We start from the raw sequence: 20,303 nt of genomic DNA on the forward strand, positions 1-20,303 counted from the left end.
AACAACAAACTATCCTAGGAGCTGAATTATGAACTGCACATTTTCTTCCTTTCAGCCACAGTTAAATCTGTTGTATTATAAGCCAAGATGCTATCAGTTGGAAATTGGAAATCTCACAATAACCTGCTCATTTTTTACTACTTTTCAACTGTATGAAAATTATTCCCACCAATTGAAATGGAGATAAAGAAAGAAATGATTTTACAATTTTAGACTATCTCCTAGTGTCCTTTTATTTAAATAAATGTTTACAATTATTTAACAATTAACACAAAGACAGGAATTTTGGAGTAGGGAGCCTCGCCAGCACCAATGGAGACAATGTGTGTATGGATGAGCCCCGTTACATTTGAGAACCCAGGTTTTATTTCCATTATATGTTTTTTTTCTTTTACTGGAATTTTCCATTACATTTTTTCTTTATATGAGATAAAATGAAATTCAGGTACTAAGCCAATTTGTTTCACTCTTAAATTGCTGATAAATTAAGACTGAAGTCCATTTCAAAAAATGATCGTCTTTATTTGTAAGCTTTTTATACCATGACACAAAAGCCAATAGAGCTATTTCAGACACTATTCCAACCTTATCCTTCAGCAAGATATTGAACTGTTTAAGTTGCAAAATTCTGTTCTTTTGTCCTTCAGGTTTGCATCTTCCAAGTGTATTCTGTGTTTTAGTATACAAAGACATTGCCTTCCAAGTCTAAATCAAGTTGTGGCAGCACCCTTGGATGGAGAATGCCTTTGAAGTAAAACAAATTTTAGTTTCAATCCAGGTTTATCTTCTGGAATATCTAGAAAAGTTTTTCTTTCCCAACCCTACCCTTATCTTCTTTCAATTATGTTAGATCTGAGCCACTAATATTTTTTAAAAAATTAATAGCCCTAGGACATATGACTTACCAATTTTAGGGATTGAATGGTAAGAACTAGAAAACTGCAAACTGCAAACTGAAAAATCCAACAATTATATTTAATACATATATAAGGAATAACCTGTTATTGTTAGGGCTAAAAATGATATAGTAATGGGTAGCTACATTGTACAAAACAATTCTAGATTGAGAACTGATTATTTGCCAATTTTTTTTTACCTTCTATGTGAAAATTTAGTTATTGGCACATTAGATCATAAAAATAGAAAAATGCCCTTGAAACAGAGATGTTACATTTTTAATGAAAGAATTAATCATATCTAAGTTCTCTCCAGTTTAATATTTTTTTTATAAATAAACCCTTTCACCGATATTAAATCTGTCTTTTAAAAATCTGAATATTGCCACAGTTTACACATTGATAAATTGAAACTTTTAAGTCTGTTGGGAAATTGATGGATTCAAATAATATTTTTCTTCATAAAAGCAGAACCTCTAAATCTCATGAAGCTGGAAATAAGGGAAGTTGACAGGGTTATAAAATATAATATTTCATCACTGTTGTTCTAAACCACTAGAAAACACAGCTACATTATTTTAAAATACAAATTAATGAAATGTGGGCTACACATGCCAAGTTTTCAACAATGCAAAAGTCCAGCTTTAGCATTTTTTCCTATTCCTTTCCTATCATAAAAAAGGTATCTTTTCAACAAGCATACAAAGATTGGTTCAATTAATTTCAGATGAAGAATACTCCTCGTTGATGAATTGAAACCTTTCCTCATTCAGAGTGTACATATGTTATATCTGGGTTCTCTCATCCAGTCCTTGAAGACATTTTGGTACAAATCCCATTTCATGATTCATGTCTTCAGGTCTCTAGGCATTCAATCTTCAATTTTCACTGATTTACTTCTATTCAAAAATATTTCTGTTCTGTATTATATTTCCACGACCAGCAATGTGATAAATATCCTGGAGGTTTGTCCAACAAGTCCAGGATTGTGGTGGATATACTTTGAGTATCTCCTTATACCATCTTTGCCATTGAAAAAGTGATATCAGTTTATTTTTACAACCCCTACCCATAACTAGTAATCCTGGCTACTTGGCTAAGTGAATATTTGGCAGATTGTGCTGTCTTGATTGTATGTCAACATATATGAGCGGCGTGGGGGCCTAGTAGTGAAGACGTTTGCCTCTCACTCAAAAGGTTGAGAGTTCAATCCTAGGTAGCAGCAGAAGTTTCCATCTCAAGGCGCAAAGAGAAAATATCTACTGCAAACTCCATGTGGGCATCAGGAAGGGCAACCAGCCAGTAAACATACGTCTCCATTCAGTCACCCAACCCTACCCAAAATAAAGGGATTACAGAGTCATAAAAAGAAACAAATGTATGTCAACATATATAAGTTGAGATGGTGAAAAGTGGCTTCTTCTTCTGAGTAGTAGAGTTCTCACAAGCGTTGTTCTGTAAGCTTGGGTGTTGAACCAATGCATCACAATGTAAATGTTTGGCTTTTTAAAGAAGAGTTTGATGAAAAATCTGACATGAACTTTCAAGCTTGACATCTATTCATCAGCAGTGAGTGTATAGAAACTATAGTTTGATTCTCCTCCTTTATGTACAGCAAACCTTTACTGGATGCAGGTAGGAAAACAGAAGAAGAATAACCAGATTCCACTTTTCAAGATAACTTGATTATGCTCATCAAGGGTTATTCACTGTTTTCATCTTTGTCTGCAGGACTATCCCGAGGAGGCAGCAAGTCATAGTGGCAAGGGATGTGGCTGTTTTTTGGTAAATCATAAAGATCTTGGCTTATGGGTCCATTATTACTTAAATTGCCTTGCACAATACTAACTGTTGGTTCTGCAATTGAAAAAAAAAAGTATGCATTATTATTTTGATGTTGTAATTGAGAAAGAATAATAAAATTTAATCAAAATTAATGAATTCATTCATTTAGGACTTTCCATGCTTTAAATAGGGCTCTCAAAGGGACAAAGCTGCTGGTAGCAAGTAGCTTTGCCAGAAAAGGAGACATTCCCCACTTGTTTGCCACCCACAGCTTTTAAACTCTTTTGAAGTAACTTCCCTTAACTGCCTCAGCCAATAGTAAATATACATGAGGCCAATGTCATCCAGAGATTTCTTGTGTTTCAGGAAGTTCTTAGGGTGCAAGACATTGGCCAATTCAGGAAAGTGTGAGGGGATATATATACACTATCTTACATTGCCCCCCTCCAATAAAGGTGGGATAAAAAAATCTAATCAACCAATCAATCACAGAAAACGTGTTTTATTTCCAGGTATATGTGTGGTAAAAAATCTTTGGGTCATATTGGTAATGAAACTCATAAAACTGAAATCTTTGGGGAAAATCTACTTTAAAAATAGGTGATAAAATGTTCTATTGGAAATCTGGAGTAGAAGCTTTTGTGACTTTAAACTAATCACGGTTGTTTTAAGGATTTATCCTGACTTCAAATTAAATTTGGTCCTCCAGTTCACATCAGTGGTGGTATATTTCAATTTAAACATGTCTTAATGGTTCCATGTACACCAGATGCTCTGGAATCTGAGATACTCAATTATTTGAAGGAATCCATGGCAGAAGTAAAATTTGTAACATATCTCTATTTAAAGTTTAAGTATATTTTTAAAATGGAACTTCTGAGATATTCAAAATATGGACTTCAGAATAAAAATCTTTGCTAATGTAATGATCTATCAAGGGCTTCATGTGCTTACAAACTTTAAAGGTATCAATATATTTGAGACTGATTCATTATATTATGACCATATTGGAGTCCCCAAATAATGTCTTGAAAGGATAATCAACTTTCTTCGTTGGAGGTATAAAAAAATTGAGGAATCATTGATTCATATTGTAGTGTAATATGATCATCTGGTACCTTTTTGGAATATTATGTTAATGTATGTAAAAAGTAGAAAGCTATTTTAATATACATAAAAGTACATTAATGTACATGTCATTATGTAAAATGGCTATACAATGTGATACAAAATAAAATAATGAAATAAAATAAAATATAAAAAATAATAATAAAATAAAGATAAAATAAAAGTAATTTTATGGGAAAATCTTAATATGTTAATGTGATGTTCAATTCAATATCAAAACTTTAGAATTATTTAGGATACTTGACCAACTTTGAATGAAAGCACTCAATGATGTAGCAACAACAACTCTCACTACTTATTCATTCTCATGGTCCTGAAATTGCTCTTTATTTAGAATTTGGATTTCCTTTGCTAAAGCTGCCATCCATTGGATCTTGTCTTACACTTGCACATTCTGGAATTGCTGCATTTGTCTCCACAAAAAGTCTTTCTGCTGGGCATTTTTGTCTTTCATTACACTGGAGCTTCCAGATGGATAAGATAATACCGCCCTAACCTATCTCCTTCTTGGACCTATGTTATTCCCCATGAACACAGACTTCTCAGAGTAACTGGTCCCCCTTTCTGTCTCAAGCTGTTTAATGTCCATCTGTAACAGCCGAACAAGATAGATGAAGCTTAGGCTCCAATCTTAAAGTTAATTCAAAATCAAATTTAGTGCTTTCCCATTAATTATAACTGGAAAGCACAATATATCAGTTGCTGTTTTCCCATGTTGCTTATATGTTTATTGAATTAATTTTACCCTGCTTTCCATGACAAGAAATTTGAAGTTGAGCTGAATTATCAGGAATTATAGCTGAATTATATAACAAAATAACACATGCCAAATTGAACAAAAACTTTTTTTTAAAGAGCTGCCAATATTTTATTTCTTTGCAAAATTGGAAATAATTTTCGGGCATAGTTGCCTCTTGTGAGAAATAAGTCCTGCCAAGTTTTCAGATAATAACATTCAACAATTTTATATTGTTTTTTGGGGGGTTACCAAATAACCAAAATGAAATTATGAAAAGGTTCTTCATTTTCACAGTATTTTTATTTAATAAATGTGTGTTTATTGACATAATAGTTTCATTTTCTTCATTTTGGACTCACTAGCAATTTTTAAATAAGTTATATGAAAAAGCTTTAAGGTTGTGGCTCTTCAACTAATGAATTAGTCCTCATGTAGCACTTAAATAATTTCTGCTTAAAATTATGTTTTTCCCTTTTCCCAGGCTCTTTTGATAATGGCAATAAACAATGTGCATTTATTTCAAAATAGTATTTTATCATGACAACATAAGATAGAGAACAGCCTCCTAGGAGAACATCCTAATGTTTTCTAATTTAAGATTTTTTTAAAAATCAAGCTGTTCATTACCATTATTTATAGACTACCTTTAAATAGATGGTAGAGTTGTAGAAACTGACAAACTGCTGATGTGGAAGCAAAAAATGAGAAAAACAGAACAAAGGTTACTGTCACATAAGTGGTAAATTTCTAAAATTGGAACTTACCAACTTCATATACATTTTTGTTAGATGAAACAGGGTTATTAATTTCTGCATAGGCAGAATCCCTGTGTGCTGGCGATTTCATTTCAACATATCCACATTCTGAATTTTTTGGCATAAGTGCTGGTGGATCTTTAATAGTAGCATATGGATTTTCAGAGCTACTTAAGGAACAGTTACTTAAATTATATTCAGAATTCTTTATTAGATCTAAGAAAACACAAAAATGATAATTTAACAATACTATAGAATGACAATGAATAACAAATTAGAATTATTCTTTGAAATGTTTTGGTTATTTGTCAAGTTTCTATTTTTAGTGCAACTTATACAGCAATAACAGTGAAACAAATAAGCAAATTAGTTCATACCAAGCCAATGATTTCTTCTGCATTGTTTCAACTATTCACAGTAAATTTAATGAAAATGAAAGTCCTTGGAATAGTAGCTGATTATAAACTTGATATAAATCAGTATCATTATGAGGCTGTAGAAAAAGCCAACATTGTTTTAGGCTGCATCTACAGAAATATAGTTACTGAATCATGGGGATTAGTATTTCCACTTCAGTATTGCAATGAGTTCTGGGCACATTTATAACATTCAGAGAAGAGGTTCAGAGAATAAGGAAGAAAAACTAAATCTTATAAAGGGAGATTGAAGGAGCTCAGAATGTTTAGAATGTGTAGGTTATGGGGTAATGAAGAGTCATAATTTTTTGCTGGTGAAACCAAAAAGTCTAACCAAGGAGATGGTGAGTTAACGTTCATTGGCAGCACAAATGGTGCAGCTATATATGGAAATAATTTAGTAAGGATTTCTTTTTTAAAAAAAAAAACACAAGTTTTATTAATTTTCAAAACACACAAGTCATCATTATCCATTACATGTTTAACCTTTTTCCATTATAAATTTAACAAGTCAGATAAACTATAATTCTGTTTTAAACCATTTCCATATAAACATACAAAACCTCTTATCCAATTTCCCTTTATTTCTCTTTACTCTTATTCAATTTTATTATTATTATTTCATCTATTTTTTTCTGACTTAGTTACCATTATTCTCATTCTATATTTCTACAAGGTTTTATTGATTCTCCCCCCCAAAAAAAAATATATACACACAACACACAAAACATAAAAAGGATCTTTTGGAAAGTAACTTGGACCCAGGTATCTCTCTTTTCATGGACTTCAATTATATTCATGCTCATCTTACATATCATTACTTATTTTATTTACCATTCTAAGTCTTCTATATTAACTTCTCCACATATCTCACTCTTCTTAATTCTATCTTAATTAATCATCTTAATTTGAGTCATTATATTTATATCTTTTGTCCATTCTCTATTGTACCTTTGTCTCATTCCTTTTAAAAAAGAAATTTCTCCTGAAATCACTAATCAGAGTATGATGCCTTTCTATCTCCCCACTAAATTAATCAAATTAATCTTTAATCCATTTAATTTCAAAACTTTGTAACTTTTCTCCACCTTTTCCCTTTCTTTCTTCTCCCAACAAACCTTTCTACCCCCCCTTCTTCTAGCCTCTGCCTTAATTTAGTAAGGATTTCTTGACTGAGCAGGGGGAGTCCTAAAAACTAAAAAGTTTCTAACTCTGTTAAATAAAATGATGGCTTGAAAGATGCTCAAAAGGCCAAAGGGAAAAACCTATTTTTTGTATTCTTTTTCTTTTAAGTTCAGGAGTAATGCAACATATTTAAAAACTTTACATAGTATCAAAACATACAGGCCAGTGATGGGATTCAAAAATTTTTACTACTCGTTCTGTGGGCATGGCGTGGTGGGCATGGCTGGTGGGCAGGGCAGGGGAAGGATACTGTAAAATCTCCATTCCCTCCCCACTCCTGGGGGAAAGTTATCACCAGTTCTCTGAACTACTCAAAATTTCTGCTACCGGTTCTCCAGAACTGGTCAGAACCTGCTGAATACCACCTCTGATACAGGCAGTCCTTGGCTTACAGCCAAAATTGAGCCCAAAATTTCTATTGCTAAGTGAGATAATTGAGATAATGAGTTTTGCCCCATTTTACGATCTTTCTTGCCACAGCTGTTAAGTGAATCACTGCAATTGTTAAGTTAGTAACACGGTTGTTAAGTGAATCTGGGTTCCCTATTGACTTTGCTTGTCAGAAGATCGCAAAACGTGATCACATGAACCAAGACACTGCAACAGTCATAAATATGAGTCAGTTGCCAAGTGTCCAAATTTTGATCGTGTGACCATGGGGATGCTGCAACCGTCATAAGCGTGAAACAGAGTCATAAGTTACTTTTTTCAGTGTTGTAAACTTTGAATGATCACTAAATGAAACATTGTAAGTTGAGGGCTACCTGTGCTTCTGAGGTTCATGAATTAACATTTGCTCAGTATTAATTTATAGTTCCTACATATTTTTATGGGTTCTATCCAAAATAGCATCAGATCCAGGGTTGCCTAACTTCAAGAAATCTACTACACGCTGGTGTATTTTCTTTGGGGAAAATTTCATACTCACCTTTCAAGGACTTCCCTAAACAGCTTCTGTCACTTCCAAAAACTCCTGTAAATAATAGACAACAAGGAAATTAAGCATATTAGCAGTCTCTTCTGCTGGGAATAGTTGCATTATTTATTGCACTAATTGTTCCTAATTTCTAAAATCTACAGTATCATGTTCAGAACTGTCTGTTTTTATGTTCCTACCAAATTCATTGTGGTAGCCTCCATGCTTCCAATCAGCTGGCAATGTCCCTGTGTAATCCAGGACGGGGGCTCGCTTCTGAGGATCCATGTTTTTAAGATTCACAAACAATTGGTTCTTGTTTGACTGTTTCAAATTAAATAAGGTAAAGGAGATAAATAATGATATATTTCATTGTATAGAAGGCAACTAAAAGTGTGGCGTTTTTTAAGTATAGTCTTTTTTGAAACAGGCAGTTGATACATCCATCTGGCACAAAGTATGCAGCCTTTTTATTTTCTTACCTTTGACAGAGTCATCCTATTCATGTTGTTGGCATTTGCTGTATTTGGGCTTTGTGTTAGAGTGTGATAGCTGGGGTTGGAGAAGTAGCGACTATTAGTGCTTCCACCATTATTATGAGAAATGGTTTCTGAAAAGAAAAAAAAAAGTAGATCTTTATCATTACCCATCCTTGGCTTTATATCGTAATTCTTAAGAACCATCCAACAGCTATCCTAGAATTAAAGCACAGATTAAGAATGGTTTATATATTGCTTTGCAATACTTTTTAATTCCTAAATTCATCTTCTGGACATAGTTTAGTCTCTTCCTCAATTATTATGATTCTTTTTTAAAAAATACACTAAACAGTCAATTAATATTTCATAGATTTATTTAATGATTCAAATTATTGCTGGCCTTTCATCAGTTTTTTATGTGGATGTTTCAAATGCAGCTTATTACCAAAATGGGGTATAATTGTTTTTCAGTCTATATAAAGGTCAAAGCAGATATAATACTGCTCTATACAGGGGTGGGATTCCAATTTTGTAACAACCAGTTCTGTGGATGTGGCTAGGTGGCCGTTTTTGCTCCCAGAAGGCTTACCTGGGGCTCAGAAAGGATAAGAAAAGGAGCATGGGGGGGGGCATGCAGCACTCCCCGGCACTCTGTTTTGGGGCTCCTGGGCCTCAGAGGAGCCTCCTGGGGGGCGTTTTTACTCCTAGAAGGCTTCCCTGGTGCTCAGAAAGGCAAGAACTGGAACATGGGGGGGGGCATCCAGCACCCCCCCCTTGCACTCCATTTTGGGGCCTCCTGGGCCTCAGGGGAGCCTCCTGGGGGGGCATTTTTGCTCCCAGAAGGCTTCCCTGGGGCCCAGGAAGGTAAAAAAATGGAGGGGGTGGGGGTGCTGTGCCCCCCTCCATTTTTTTGCCTTCCTGTACCTCAGGGAGGCCTCTTGGGTGAAGCAATAAGTAAGTGAGGGGAATCCCGGCAGAGTGATCATAGGAACAGCTGATCATCAGGAGGGAGAAAAAAAAGAAATACCTTAAGGAGTGACTGGGCGGGAAAAACACAATCAGCAATGCCGGGCATGCACGCAATGTTTCCAGGCACACAATTTGCTGGTTCTCCAAACTGCGCAGACTCATAACAACTGGTTCTATAGAACCAGTCCAAACCGGTAGAATCCCACCCCTGGCTCTATCCATATCCATACATTTGCAATGTAATATATTCGTTCCTTTCCCTCTGCCATATATCAATTTCTTTTTAAATAATAGGTAATAAATTCATTAGCAGGAGCAATGAATGTTAATTTGGTTTCCCCATACATTACTGAAATAACTGTCTATAAATAGTCCTGATAAAGCAAGACAGGTAAGTAAATTTTTCCAAATATTATTGGATTCCCATCATTGTTTAATAGTAGCCACTCTTGCTTTGGCAGATGAGAATTGTAATTCAACAACATCTGGAGATCAAATATTGCTGGATTAAAGACATTACATTACTTTGGGGCTATACATTATAGCTAAGCAATGTACAGAAAGTTAGTGGTTAACAAGTAGGAGAGAGATGCTAAATAATTTCAACTATAAAATGCTATACTGAAGAAGAAAGAATTCTATCTATATGGTCATTAGGAGTTGAAAACAACTTAATGGCACATAATCAACCAATCAATCAAAGCAAAATCTTCTGTTCCTATAGAATTTGCTAATGATGTACAAAGCCTTTAACCACTGAAACAACTTTAAAAATTCTCTTTGCTAAAATTATGTCTACGGCAATTCTCAGTCATCCAAGTCATGGTTGTCCCAAAAGTGCTTTTTCAAGAGGCAACTGGACTTTCTGGTTTTTTTTTCTTTGAAGATGTTTCATTTCTCATCGAAGAAACTTTTTCAGCTCGGAAGCTTGGAGCTAAAGAAGCTTCTTGGATGAGAAGCGAAACATCTTCAAAGAAAAACCAGAAAGTGTATATGTCTAACAGAGATAGAATTAATGCTTGCAGTATTATATTCCTACCTGAAATGGTGTAATCTGCATTGATAACTCTCATGGCAGGTGTATAGGTAACCGCTGGCATATTTGTTTCTTTCCCTTTCTGCTTTTGTCTATAAATAATGAACAATGCAAGCAGGAAAAGGACAACAAGGACAAGAATGATGATTCCAGCAATGGCTCCAATTTGGTAAGAATCAGATGGGATGGCAGCACTAGTACGGCTTAAACTGTTCAAGTTTCCTACAATGATCACCCCTGCTGCAAAAACAAGAAAAGAAAAGAAAAAGAAAACAAATGAAAAGCCAGTCATAAACATATAAAAGAAGTCCTAGGTGCATATTTTTATTCTGATTGCCTAACCCTGAACAATATGCAGTATACTAAAAGTGTATGACACATTCTGAAATAAAAATGTTGTTCAATCTGAACTCTCTTCTTACCTATTGGCAGCATTCTGACACTGTTGCAACCTCCCCCCTTCCCTTCTCTGAGCTAGAACAAAGTATTCGGAAATGGGTACAGTTCCTGTAAGGTTAGAACAAATTTTAGAATGGCCGTTCTAAGGTGGAAACAGGGCATTTGGGGATCATCACTTTCAATCTTAAAATGTTTTGAAAATGTCTCATATGATTAATTTATAAATGGTTTAAGTATGCTTGAAAACATACTAGAGGATAAGGTGTCAGATTTTTTTTTTGAAACTATGCTTTCACATAACAATAACATTACATTATTGAATTATATATTTGAAAGACTTGCTTTAAGATGCTTGGTTCTTAAAAGTCACTCCACACAGAGGAGTATAGTAGTTAAAACAGTGGAGTAGAATTTGCTGACTCAAATTTCCAGTGGGCAATAAAGCTCCGTCAAAGACTTTAGAACAATCCACTACCAGCAGTGTTATTATCTAACTGTTTTGATTTGAGGTTGATCCAAACCAGTTTTAGTTCTCCCCCCCTCCCCTCCAAAAAATCAGTCGGCCAGAAATGGAACATGCCCATAAACTGCTAGAACTTGGCAACCTAAGTATTGCTGATTAATCTCTACACCAACAGGTCTCAGCACTATCCAGAGTGTCTGCAGAATCTTTGCCACTATGGCTAAAACATATCTTCCTCTGCTTAATTCAGCTATTCTGGAGGCAGTGGGTCTGTGAAGGGAAAGGGAAGCAGCATAAAAGAGTGAAGGAAAACAGAATGGACTACAGGTTGAAGGTGCTTGCCCAACAATTTTGTCTCTTCTTCTCTTCTCATCTCCTGTTGGGGATCTGCAATCAAACTTGTCACACTATATCTTGACTAATGGAAAATCTAATTGGCAGACATGGAAATGTACTTAGATCAAATAGGTAGATGTTTAATTTTTAATCCTGAACCAATTTACTTCAGATCAAACCCTCTTAATATAAAACAACGTCTATGGAGATTCTCAGACATCCAGGTCATGGTTGTCCCCAAAGGTGCTTTTTAAAGAGACAACTGGACTTTCTGGTTTTTGTTTGAAGACGTTTCACTTCCCATCCAAGAAGCTTCTTCAAGAGCTGAAGAAGCTTCTTGGATGAGAAGCAAAACAGTTTTCTTTTGACTAAACATACATTAGATTGTGCATTACATCTGATCTTAATCATGTTTAGTAATAGGTCAGTGCCATCTAAAACACAAGGAATTGTGTCTCATTATGCATATAGAGTGGGAGTAGGATCCTAATAAGCTTTACAAATGGTGAATTTAAAATCTCAGCATTCTTCATTGTTGTCTAATATTCTAATCCGAAAAGTGAAATAGCAAAAGCACCCATACAAATTTACTCTGGGAGGCAGTCATCTCACCTTTTTAATGAACAATTTTTAGAAAATATTACCTTGGTCACATCTTGCTCCTTTCCAGCCAGGGCTACAGTAACAAGTTCCAGTGATATGGTCGCAAGTTGAGTTGTTCAGGCAATCGCATATTTGCCGACAACCATAACCATAAGTACCTGGGGGACACTCTTTAGAAAGCAAAAAAAAAAGCACATAGAGGATTTACTTTATTCCAGTTTGCTGTCAAATTCATAGTCATAAGTGACTATGAGCAGCTTAGAGGAAAACTGAGAGTTCCAAATTCTTAGTAATGGAGAGTGAAGATTTGCTTCATTAATGGGTATCCATTGATCAACAGGGCAGTGCCTCCCCACCTTTTTTGAAAAGCAGATCTTAAATGAATTGAGTGTATGCAGGAAGAAGGAAAGCTCTATTTCATGATAGTCTTCCTATGTAACAAAGTCACATGTGTTTTCAGTGCTGCAGCCAGATTAGTTTATAAGCTTTTTTGAAGCTCTATGAATAAATTCTCATTCCCTGGAGTCCCTGCAGATGTAATCAGTCACCACCAGATGGCAACGTTTCACAAGAAGACTTTATATCTAAGCCATAGCCTGCTGAAAGATGCTTATAAATGCAATAAACTACAATTTAAAATAAATGCATGTACAATATAGCATTCACTCAATAAAAGATAATGTTGTCACCAATTTTCTAAAAAGAAACCAGGTTGCTAAAATAGCTGGGAAACCATTCGTTACAATAGAAATGAAACTCTCGGAATAAAATATATTGTGATGTTTTACATATATTATAAAAATATGTATGTTGAGTAATTGCAAGTTGAAATGTAATTTCCTGGGTATTAATCTAGGTAAACATTTTCTTTAGAAAATATAAAGTTTAAGGGAAAAATACTAGTAAACTGTTTCTCATAATATGCCAAAGCCAACTATAATATTTAGAACATATACCAGTTTTTAGAGGAAAAGTAAAAGAAAATTGTAGATGGTTTTTAAACTGATGAAATATTATTGAAAGTAACTTTACCTACAATGCAAACCTTTATCTTAATCCCCCTATTTACATTATATTCTATTGATTTCAATGGAATGTAGATGCCAGTGACTTTGCTTAAAATTGCATTTTCAGGAGCTAACTATGTACTCTTAATCCCACCAAATTCAGTGAAAATCATGACTTAAGATCAAACTTTCAATAACCTCACTTTGGACTGAATTCATGATGTGTACAATACAGTTCATAATGTATTAAGAATCATTGTCTTTGTCTTATCCATTTAGGTATCTGTGTAAAATTTTAGTCAGCCTAGTCTGAATAAGAAAAAAGAGCTTAGTAAATTTTAATTCTACATACATCATCTCTTAACAATTTGTAAGAAAAGTTCCCAACTCACTCTGTTCACAGTATTTTCCCATGAATCCTGTGCGACATGTACATTGGCCTGAGATGTGATCACAGTCAGCTCCATTCTCACACTGGCAGATTGAAGCACAATCTTTCCCAAAAAAACCCAGAGGACATCCTTGAAGAAGAAAGTAAGAAAATAAAATCAAGCAGTGTATGTTCAATAACTGCCACTCTGTAGCAAATAATCTATGTCAAAAAAATACACAATCCATAACCCAAAGAAAAGATAAAACATTATAATCTTTAAAAGTGTTTATAATTGCAATAGTACTTCTCTAATAACAATTCCTGAACTTCCTTAGGAAGGATCTTAGTAGGTATAATTCTAAATAAGTTTATAGGCTTGTTCTAAATCTCACTACTTCATTACTTTGAATGAAATCCAATAGATTTTCAAGAGAAAAAACTATTTTGCATATGTTCCAGAGAATCCAGAGTTATGAAACAACAAAATAACATCAGAGCAGAAAAGAACAAAAGCTTGAATAGTAATGATTCCAGTAACCCAGAGTAACACTCTAACTCTATTTCTTCCAAAAATAATGTAATTCTGGTGTGATGTAAATGTTGTATCATTATTATAACTGTAGGAGATGAGTATTCAGAAGCCATGCCCCCTCCCCATCCTTCCAAATCAAGAATTGTTTCAGAACTAATTGCCACTACTAGTAAAAATAGTAGGAGGGTCACACTTTCTTTATAAATAATTCTGAAAAAAAAGGTTATGTGAACATCTAAAACTATGGCTGCAGACCTTCCTGTGATTCTTAAAAGCAACCTCACTTTCTTCGTACTTCTGTGCAATCCACTCATTCAAATCAATTGTGACTCTTAAAGCATTGACCCTTTTGAGTTGGCAAGGAACTGTTGAAATTCTAATTTCTCATTCTGGTTTATATCCTATACAATACCATATCTCACTTTCTGACTTATGAATAATATTCCTTGAAGGCATTAAACATTTCTAAAAAAAACCAGGAAGCAGATAAATTATTTTGTCAACCAGCAGGAGCTCCTCTAATTTTTAATTTTGGTGTTACTGTTTCTGAATGCAAACTCACTGTTTAAACTCAATGTTTAACTCACTTTGTGTGCAATAGAGACCAGTCCATCCTGATGTACATTTACACTCTCCATCATAAGCACTACAGTGAGCGCCATTGTGGCAATTGCATGTATGAATACAGTTTGGGCCCCAATGAGAACGAGGACAAGCTGAAACAAAACAAAACAATTAGCCTTATTACAATACAAAAATATGCAGAATAAATATGAGCTTTGTCTGAGAGATTGGGCATAGCAAAATTACCCAATTTATCCAAGAACACAATGAGACTATAAAAATTTGGGTTTACTTGTTGTTTTTTTTATGTCCTCTATAACAGTGGTTGCCAACTGGTGGGCTGTGGCCCACCAGTGGTCCGTGAGAAAATTTTGGTGGTCTGTAGAGAAATGTCACCCCCAGAGCACCCCCCAAAGCAATTAATCCAGGCTGTGTAGGAACACAAGTCTGCCACACCCACATGGCCCGTGTGTAGGAACCCTCCCTGCCCACTTACTCCTTACCTGGCAAACTTGCCTGCTAAGTTGCTATTTTTCCTTTTTTTCCCTCTGACCATCAGCTGTTCTGTTGTGCTGGGAGATTCAGATCAGCTAGAAAGCAGGAAATCATTGGATTTCTTGCTTTGTAGCTAATGTTTAGATCTTTGGCTCTGCCTTTAACCAGAGCCAAACCTCCCTTAGGACTGAAGGCTCTATTATTCAGTGCAAACTCAAATAGCCGATGGCAGAAACACAGATCACTAAGTGAATCTGTGATTCTGTGAGCAACTCAATCTGCCTGCCTGCTTTGCCTGATTTTGGGTAAAAGTTGCTCTTTTTAAAATAAAAAACACAATATTTACATAAATATTTATAATATTTACATACAAGCCATGCCCAGCCAGTCACATGACCACCAAGCCACACCCACAAATTAGGCCATGCCCGAGAACCCGTTGTTAAGAAATTTGAATCCCACCCCTGCCTCTGTGTGTTTGTGTGTGTGTGTGTGTGTGTGTGTGTGTGTGAGAGAGAGAGAGAGAGAGAGAGAAGGAGGGGGAGGGGGAGAGAGAGAGAGTTTAGATCAGATCTCTCTCTCTCTCTCCCACCAACATCAGCAAGCCACCGTCAGTCAAAATTCATATTAGTGGTCCCCAGGATTTAAAATTATAAGTTTGGTGGTCCCTGAGGTCCAAAACATTGGTGACCCCTGCTCTATAGTGAACAATTTCTTGTGGAGAAGTCTAAGATGAGTGAGAGTTGCTAAGTCATACATTTTTAAAAAAATCAGAATTTTATAAAGATAATTACAAAGGCTTTTTAAAGTAATGGGAATACTTCTTCCTTCAAATATTATTCCTTTCATGGGAAGGACATAAAATGGATTTTTCTGATTTAAAAGTCAGGCTTAACATATATCTCCTTTCCTTCAATTGGCACATTTATTTCTTTTCACCAATTTATCAGTTGCTCATTGGTAAGGAAACAAGAACCATTATCATTTACCAACAGTAGCTGGAGGCCAAATTGGCAACAGTCCAGAAACTGAATCCAGGTGAGAAATAACTGACTTGGAAGAAAGGGGATGCAACACTATTAAGTCCTGTTCTTTTAACTAACTTTTCCAATGCCTCTACTACCATATTCCTGGAATCTAATCTAATTTCAAATCTCTCCACCCCATTCAGCCCTTTCCATTCATCCATTCTATTAGCACTGAACACCATGTGCAGAACATATCTGATAGATCTAGAAGATTCATTCAGTTGTACTAACCACTGGACACTTTGAACATGAGCCTCTGCCACCCTCTCACTTCTGTTGCAAAGATTGTGACATTTCTTTTTGCCTCGGTCTGTCCTGCCCTTGAAGAGTAGCAGTGGCCCAGGAAGCAAACACTTCTCCCAAAATTTCCCAATTCTCTTAAAAAGTCCTCCAATTCCCTCAACTTCATATGCATCCATAAGAAATGAGGTAAGTCTACAATTAGTCAGTGAGATAGGAAGTAACCTGTGAACATTTCTTCTAAGCCTTCCAATTATTTTTGCTAATAGAGGACAGAAGAGTATAAAGAATATCACTAAATAAACCCATTATCGGTGAAAGATACTGTTGGAAGGCAACAATAGTTCTCCCCCACTTCTGTACTACAGTGTTTCCTGAAAATAACACCCTGTCTTATATTTTTTTGCCACCAAAAAGGCACCAGGTCTTATTTTCAGGGGATGTCATCCACTGACTAATCTCACTTGCGTGTGTCACCCCCGGCCTCCTTTTCGCTGTCAGAGGCCTTCAGGAACTTCTTCTTCTGTGGCTGGCAAAGCTTTCCTGAAGGTCTCTGCAGCAGATAACAGAGTTCTGGATCTATCCGGAGTTTTGTTATCAGCTACAGAGGCCTTCAGGAAAGCCTTGCCAACCTTGTCGGCTGCAGAAGAAATGGGCCGGCAAGGCAGGTGTCGGGGTGTGCGAGGCCCGGCTACAACTGACCAAAGGTAAGTAGTAGGGCAACTCCACTACCACTGATCCCCACCCTAGCTTAATGTTTACCCGTGCACTCTGGATTGGGTGGGATCTTAATTAGGCATTATTTTGGTGTAGGGCTTATATTGGGCACACATGTAAAAATCAAGCTAGGACTTACTTTCAGGGTAGGTCATATTTTCAGGAAAACAGGGTATTTGCCTTAAGTATATGGTTTCTATACTAGTCTAGTTCTTCTCTGGCCACTAATTTTGTCAGCCAACTCCTCTCAGAAACATTTCATCACCAAAACTATCTGATCCCCCCCCAAAAAAAAACCTCTTTAAATGAAGGGATTCTAGTTGTCAAAAACATTGGCAACAATATGATGGCAATTACTGTATACACCGGGGAGTAAATTCTTCTGAAACAACATTTGTCTGTTTTCCCACCTTTCTAAATTGTTTTCATTTTCAGTCTCTACACAGTGTTTTCTTACCCTGCTAGTTGTATCTATTTCTCTCTTGAGGAGGCAGTCACTTGGGAGACAGTCACTTAGAACTAAGCTTCATTTATTTCAAATTGTGGACTCCCTAGTTTTGCTCTCTACTTACAGTTTCTTTTTACTGGCCCCTGATGACTTAGTCTCCTTTTAGCCGTGCCATGCTGTGCTTTCATTAGATTAAGCCTTAAATTTTCTTTAGATGAACTGATGTGTGCAAAGCTCAGTATGTCAGCTCCTTCTTCATTATAGCCCAAACTCTAGTACCATCAGCCAGTCAACTGTTCAGTACTCTAATGCAAGGGTCTCTAACCTTGGCAACTTTAAGACCAGTCAGCTTTGCTGGCTGAGGAATTCTGGGAATTGAAGTCCACAAGTCTTCAAGTTGCCAAGGTTGGAGACCCCTGCTCTAATGGGCAACCATTTTGTTCTCCGGCCATTCTGATCTTTATCTGAGTTTTACTTATTAGTTAGCAGCTGGCAGTAGGTGAAGAACACACAAAGGTACATATTTTTCCAGAAAACATGTGAGTCTACATATAGGAAAGAGTTTGTATCTTTGAGAAACTTGACTTCTCTCCAAAACACTAGGCATGCGGGGAGGCGGCACACTGTTTTAGTCTGTTACAGCTGTGCTTGTCTTTATACACTTATCAAGGATGGTTCCATAATAAAATACAGGAATGGTTTTATTTATTTGTACAGCAAATATTTAAGAGCTACTGAATTATTTATAGAGTTTATATCAGTGGCTATGTTGTAAAGTTTGAATTTTTCAAACGTGGAAAATGCATATGGCATATATTTCATGCACTATTAGAAATGCAAATGTATTGAGATAAATAAGCCATGCTGCTTTAATCATTGTATTTGGTTAAAAATGTTTCAATGAACTAAACTCTAATGAAAATGCAGAAACTTCCCAAAGAAGGAAATGCTAGTACTTACGCTGGGAGCAATCACTACCAATCCAGCCAGGATAACATTGACAAGACTTGTCAATTGGATTACAAGTTCCATTATTTGTGCATGTGCAAACCCCTGCACAGTTCTTTCCAAATCTTCCACTTGGACAAACTATAGAAATAAATTACACAGGTCATGAATACTTATATTTTTATACTTCTGCCTTGCTGGTGCAGCACTGAATGGAGCATTGTGGACTAACTTTGCCCACAGCCTGGATTTTGATTCTGACAGGCTCAAGGTTCACTCAGCCTCCCATCTTTCTGAGGTTGGTAAAATGAGAAGCCAGATTGTTGGGGCAAAATGCTGTCATTAAAAACCACCCAGGGAGTGCTCTAAAGCACTATGGGTTGGTATATAAATGTAAGTCAGGGGTATCAAACTCACATCAGCACATGATGTATCATGACTTTTTCCCCCTTCGCTAAACTGGGTGTGGGCGTGGCTAGCGTGTGACATCCACCCTGTGGGCTGAGAGTTTAATAGCCTGGTCTATGTACTATCATTGTTGCTATTGCTACTTTTTATTTTTTAGATGCTTTTATACTAATAGTCAGATATCAGTAACTACCATTTTTTTCTATAACCTTTGTTTTTCCCATCCCATTCTTTCCCTTTATTTTTGAGACTTCTTACATTCTCTCATTATCCAGGACTCACTATTTTATCTGTCTTCCATTTATACCTTTTTCCTTTTTCCTTGCTGTTTTCTGTGTATGTATTCACCATGCCTCTTCTTTTTAGTCCTTGTTCTCATTTACTATTCAATAATCCTATTTCAGTAAGTAAAAATATCATATATAGGGAACTATTTCCATGACTTTTTTGTTTTTTTTTTTGTTTTTTTTTTGTTAGCACAAGATAACCAAAAAGTAAGAGGATCTGGGAGCATTTTTTCTGATTAACAAAGGCATCAGTTTTTATGAGGTACAGTTCACTAATAGGCCTATATGTATCATTTACTGAAAGAGGCTATGCTGCTTAGTACAACAACTCATACAATGAGTTTGTTCAAGCCTAGCAGATAAGGACAAAACCTCAAACAGTTGTTGGCATCATTTGGTGATCCTACCTTCATTACAGAGAGCTCCAGTAAAACCAGGTAAACAGTCACATAGCCCTGTTACATGATGGCATGGGCCACTGCTGTGAACACATTGGGGGCATGCCTGGTTACATCGATGACCATAAAATCCAGGAGAACAAACTGAAAGAAGAAAGATGCTATCATATTCATCGTCCACACATACTTATCGAATCTAAAAGAATTGAGCTGGATTCATTTGGAGAGATTTGGAAACACTGGAGAAGTTCTAATGTATACAGATTTGTTTCATACAGTTTCAAGTATTAAATCTTCTTCAAATCAAGCTGATCTCCTCATCCAGTTGAGTCACCACTGACTTTATGGACAAATGTTTTGTTTCCTTGGCAACATTATGAAAATAATATATTATTCCTTCTTTCAGGATTTGTTTTCAACTTCCAGCGATTTTCCTTCAAGATAGTAACTATTTGAGATTCAAAGACAGCTTGACACACTATGAATTTTACCTAAAATTGCTGTTATTTTTATTATAGTGACACTGTATATCAAACCATTATGCTCATAATTAAATGTTTCCTTGTCATAATTGTCATTACAATTGGGTAGTTTAAATATTTTTCTCGGTACAAGAGCAAGTGCAGACAGCTGCACACTGCTGTTTGCTTTCGTCCAATTCATGATTTAAAGAAAAAAAAATCCTATTCACTCTTATGCCAATACACCAGTCCTTTCTTCAAAAAGATATGTGTCCCCATTTGGATTGACTGA

The 20,303-nt window shown here is 35.8% G+C and overlaps 1 protein-coding gene across 4 annotated transcripts in view; it reads right to left on the bottom strand.

Annotated features, from left to right (window-relative positions):
• Positions 1-501: 501 nt before the first annotated feature.
• MEGF10 (multiple EGF like domains 10) overlaps positions 502-20,303 on the bottom strand; it is a 106,313-nt gene continuing 86,511 nt past the window's right edge. For 2 of the 4 annotated variants that reach the window (XM_087957995.1, XM_087957996.1), the window contains exons 15-25: positions 19,560-19,694; positions 18,470-18,598; positions 14,605-14,733; positions 13,505-13,633; positions 12,147-12,275; positions 10,308-10,544; positions 8,303-8,430; positions 8,021-8,144; positions 7,833-7,877; positions 5,313-5,519; positions 502-2,753 (exon numbers count right to left, since the gene is read on the bottom strand). In XM_087957995.1, coding sequence (XP_087814121.1) covers positions 2,599-2,753; positions 5,313-5,519; positions 7,833-7,877; positions 8,021-8,144; positions 8,303-8,430; positions 10,308-10,544; positions 12,147-12,275; positions 13,505-13,633; positions 14,605-14,733; positions 18,470-18,598; positions 19,560-19,694 — 1,547 coding nt within the window. In that variant the 3' untranslated portion in view covers positions 502-2,598. The remainder of the gene's footprint in view (positions 2,754-5,312; positions 5,520-7,832; positions 7,878-8,020; positions 8,145-8,302; positions 8,431-10,307; positions 10,545-12,146; positions 12,276-13,504; positions 13,634-14,604; positions 14,734-18,469; positions 18,599-19,559; positions 19,695-20,303) is intronic. The other 2 variants (XM_087957997.1, XM_087957998.1) reach the window with 2 other exon arrangements.

This window comes from Notechis scutatus, chromosome 2 (assembly GCF_049901735.1).
Source record: "Notechis scutatus isolate UNSWTSFEM ecotype Mainland chromosome 2, rNotScu1.2, whole genome shotgun sequence".
NCBI classification, from domain to species: Eukaryota; Metazoa; Chordata; class Lepidosauria; order Squamata; family Elapidae; genus Notechis; species Notechis scutatus.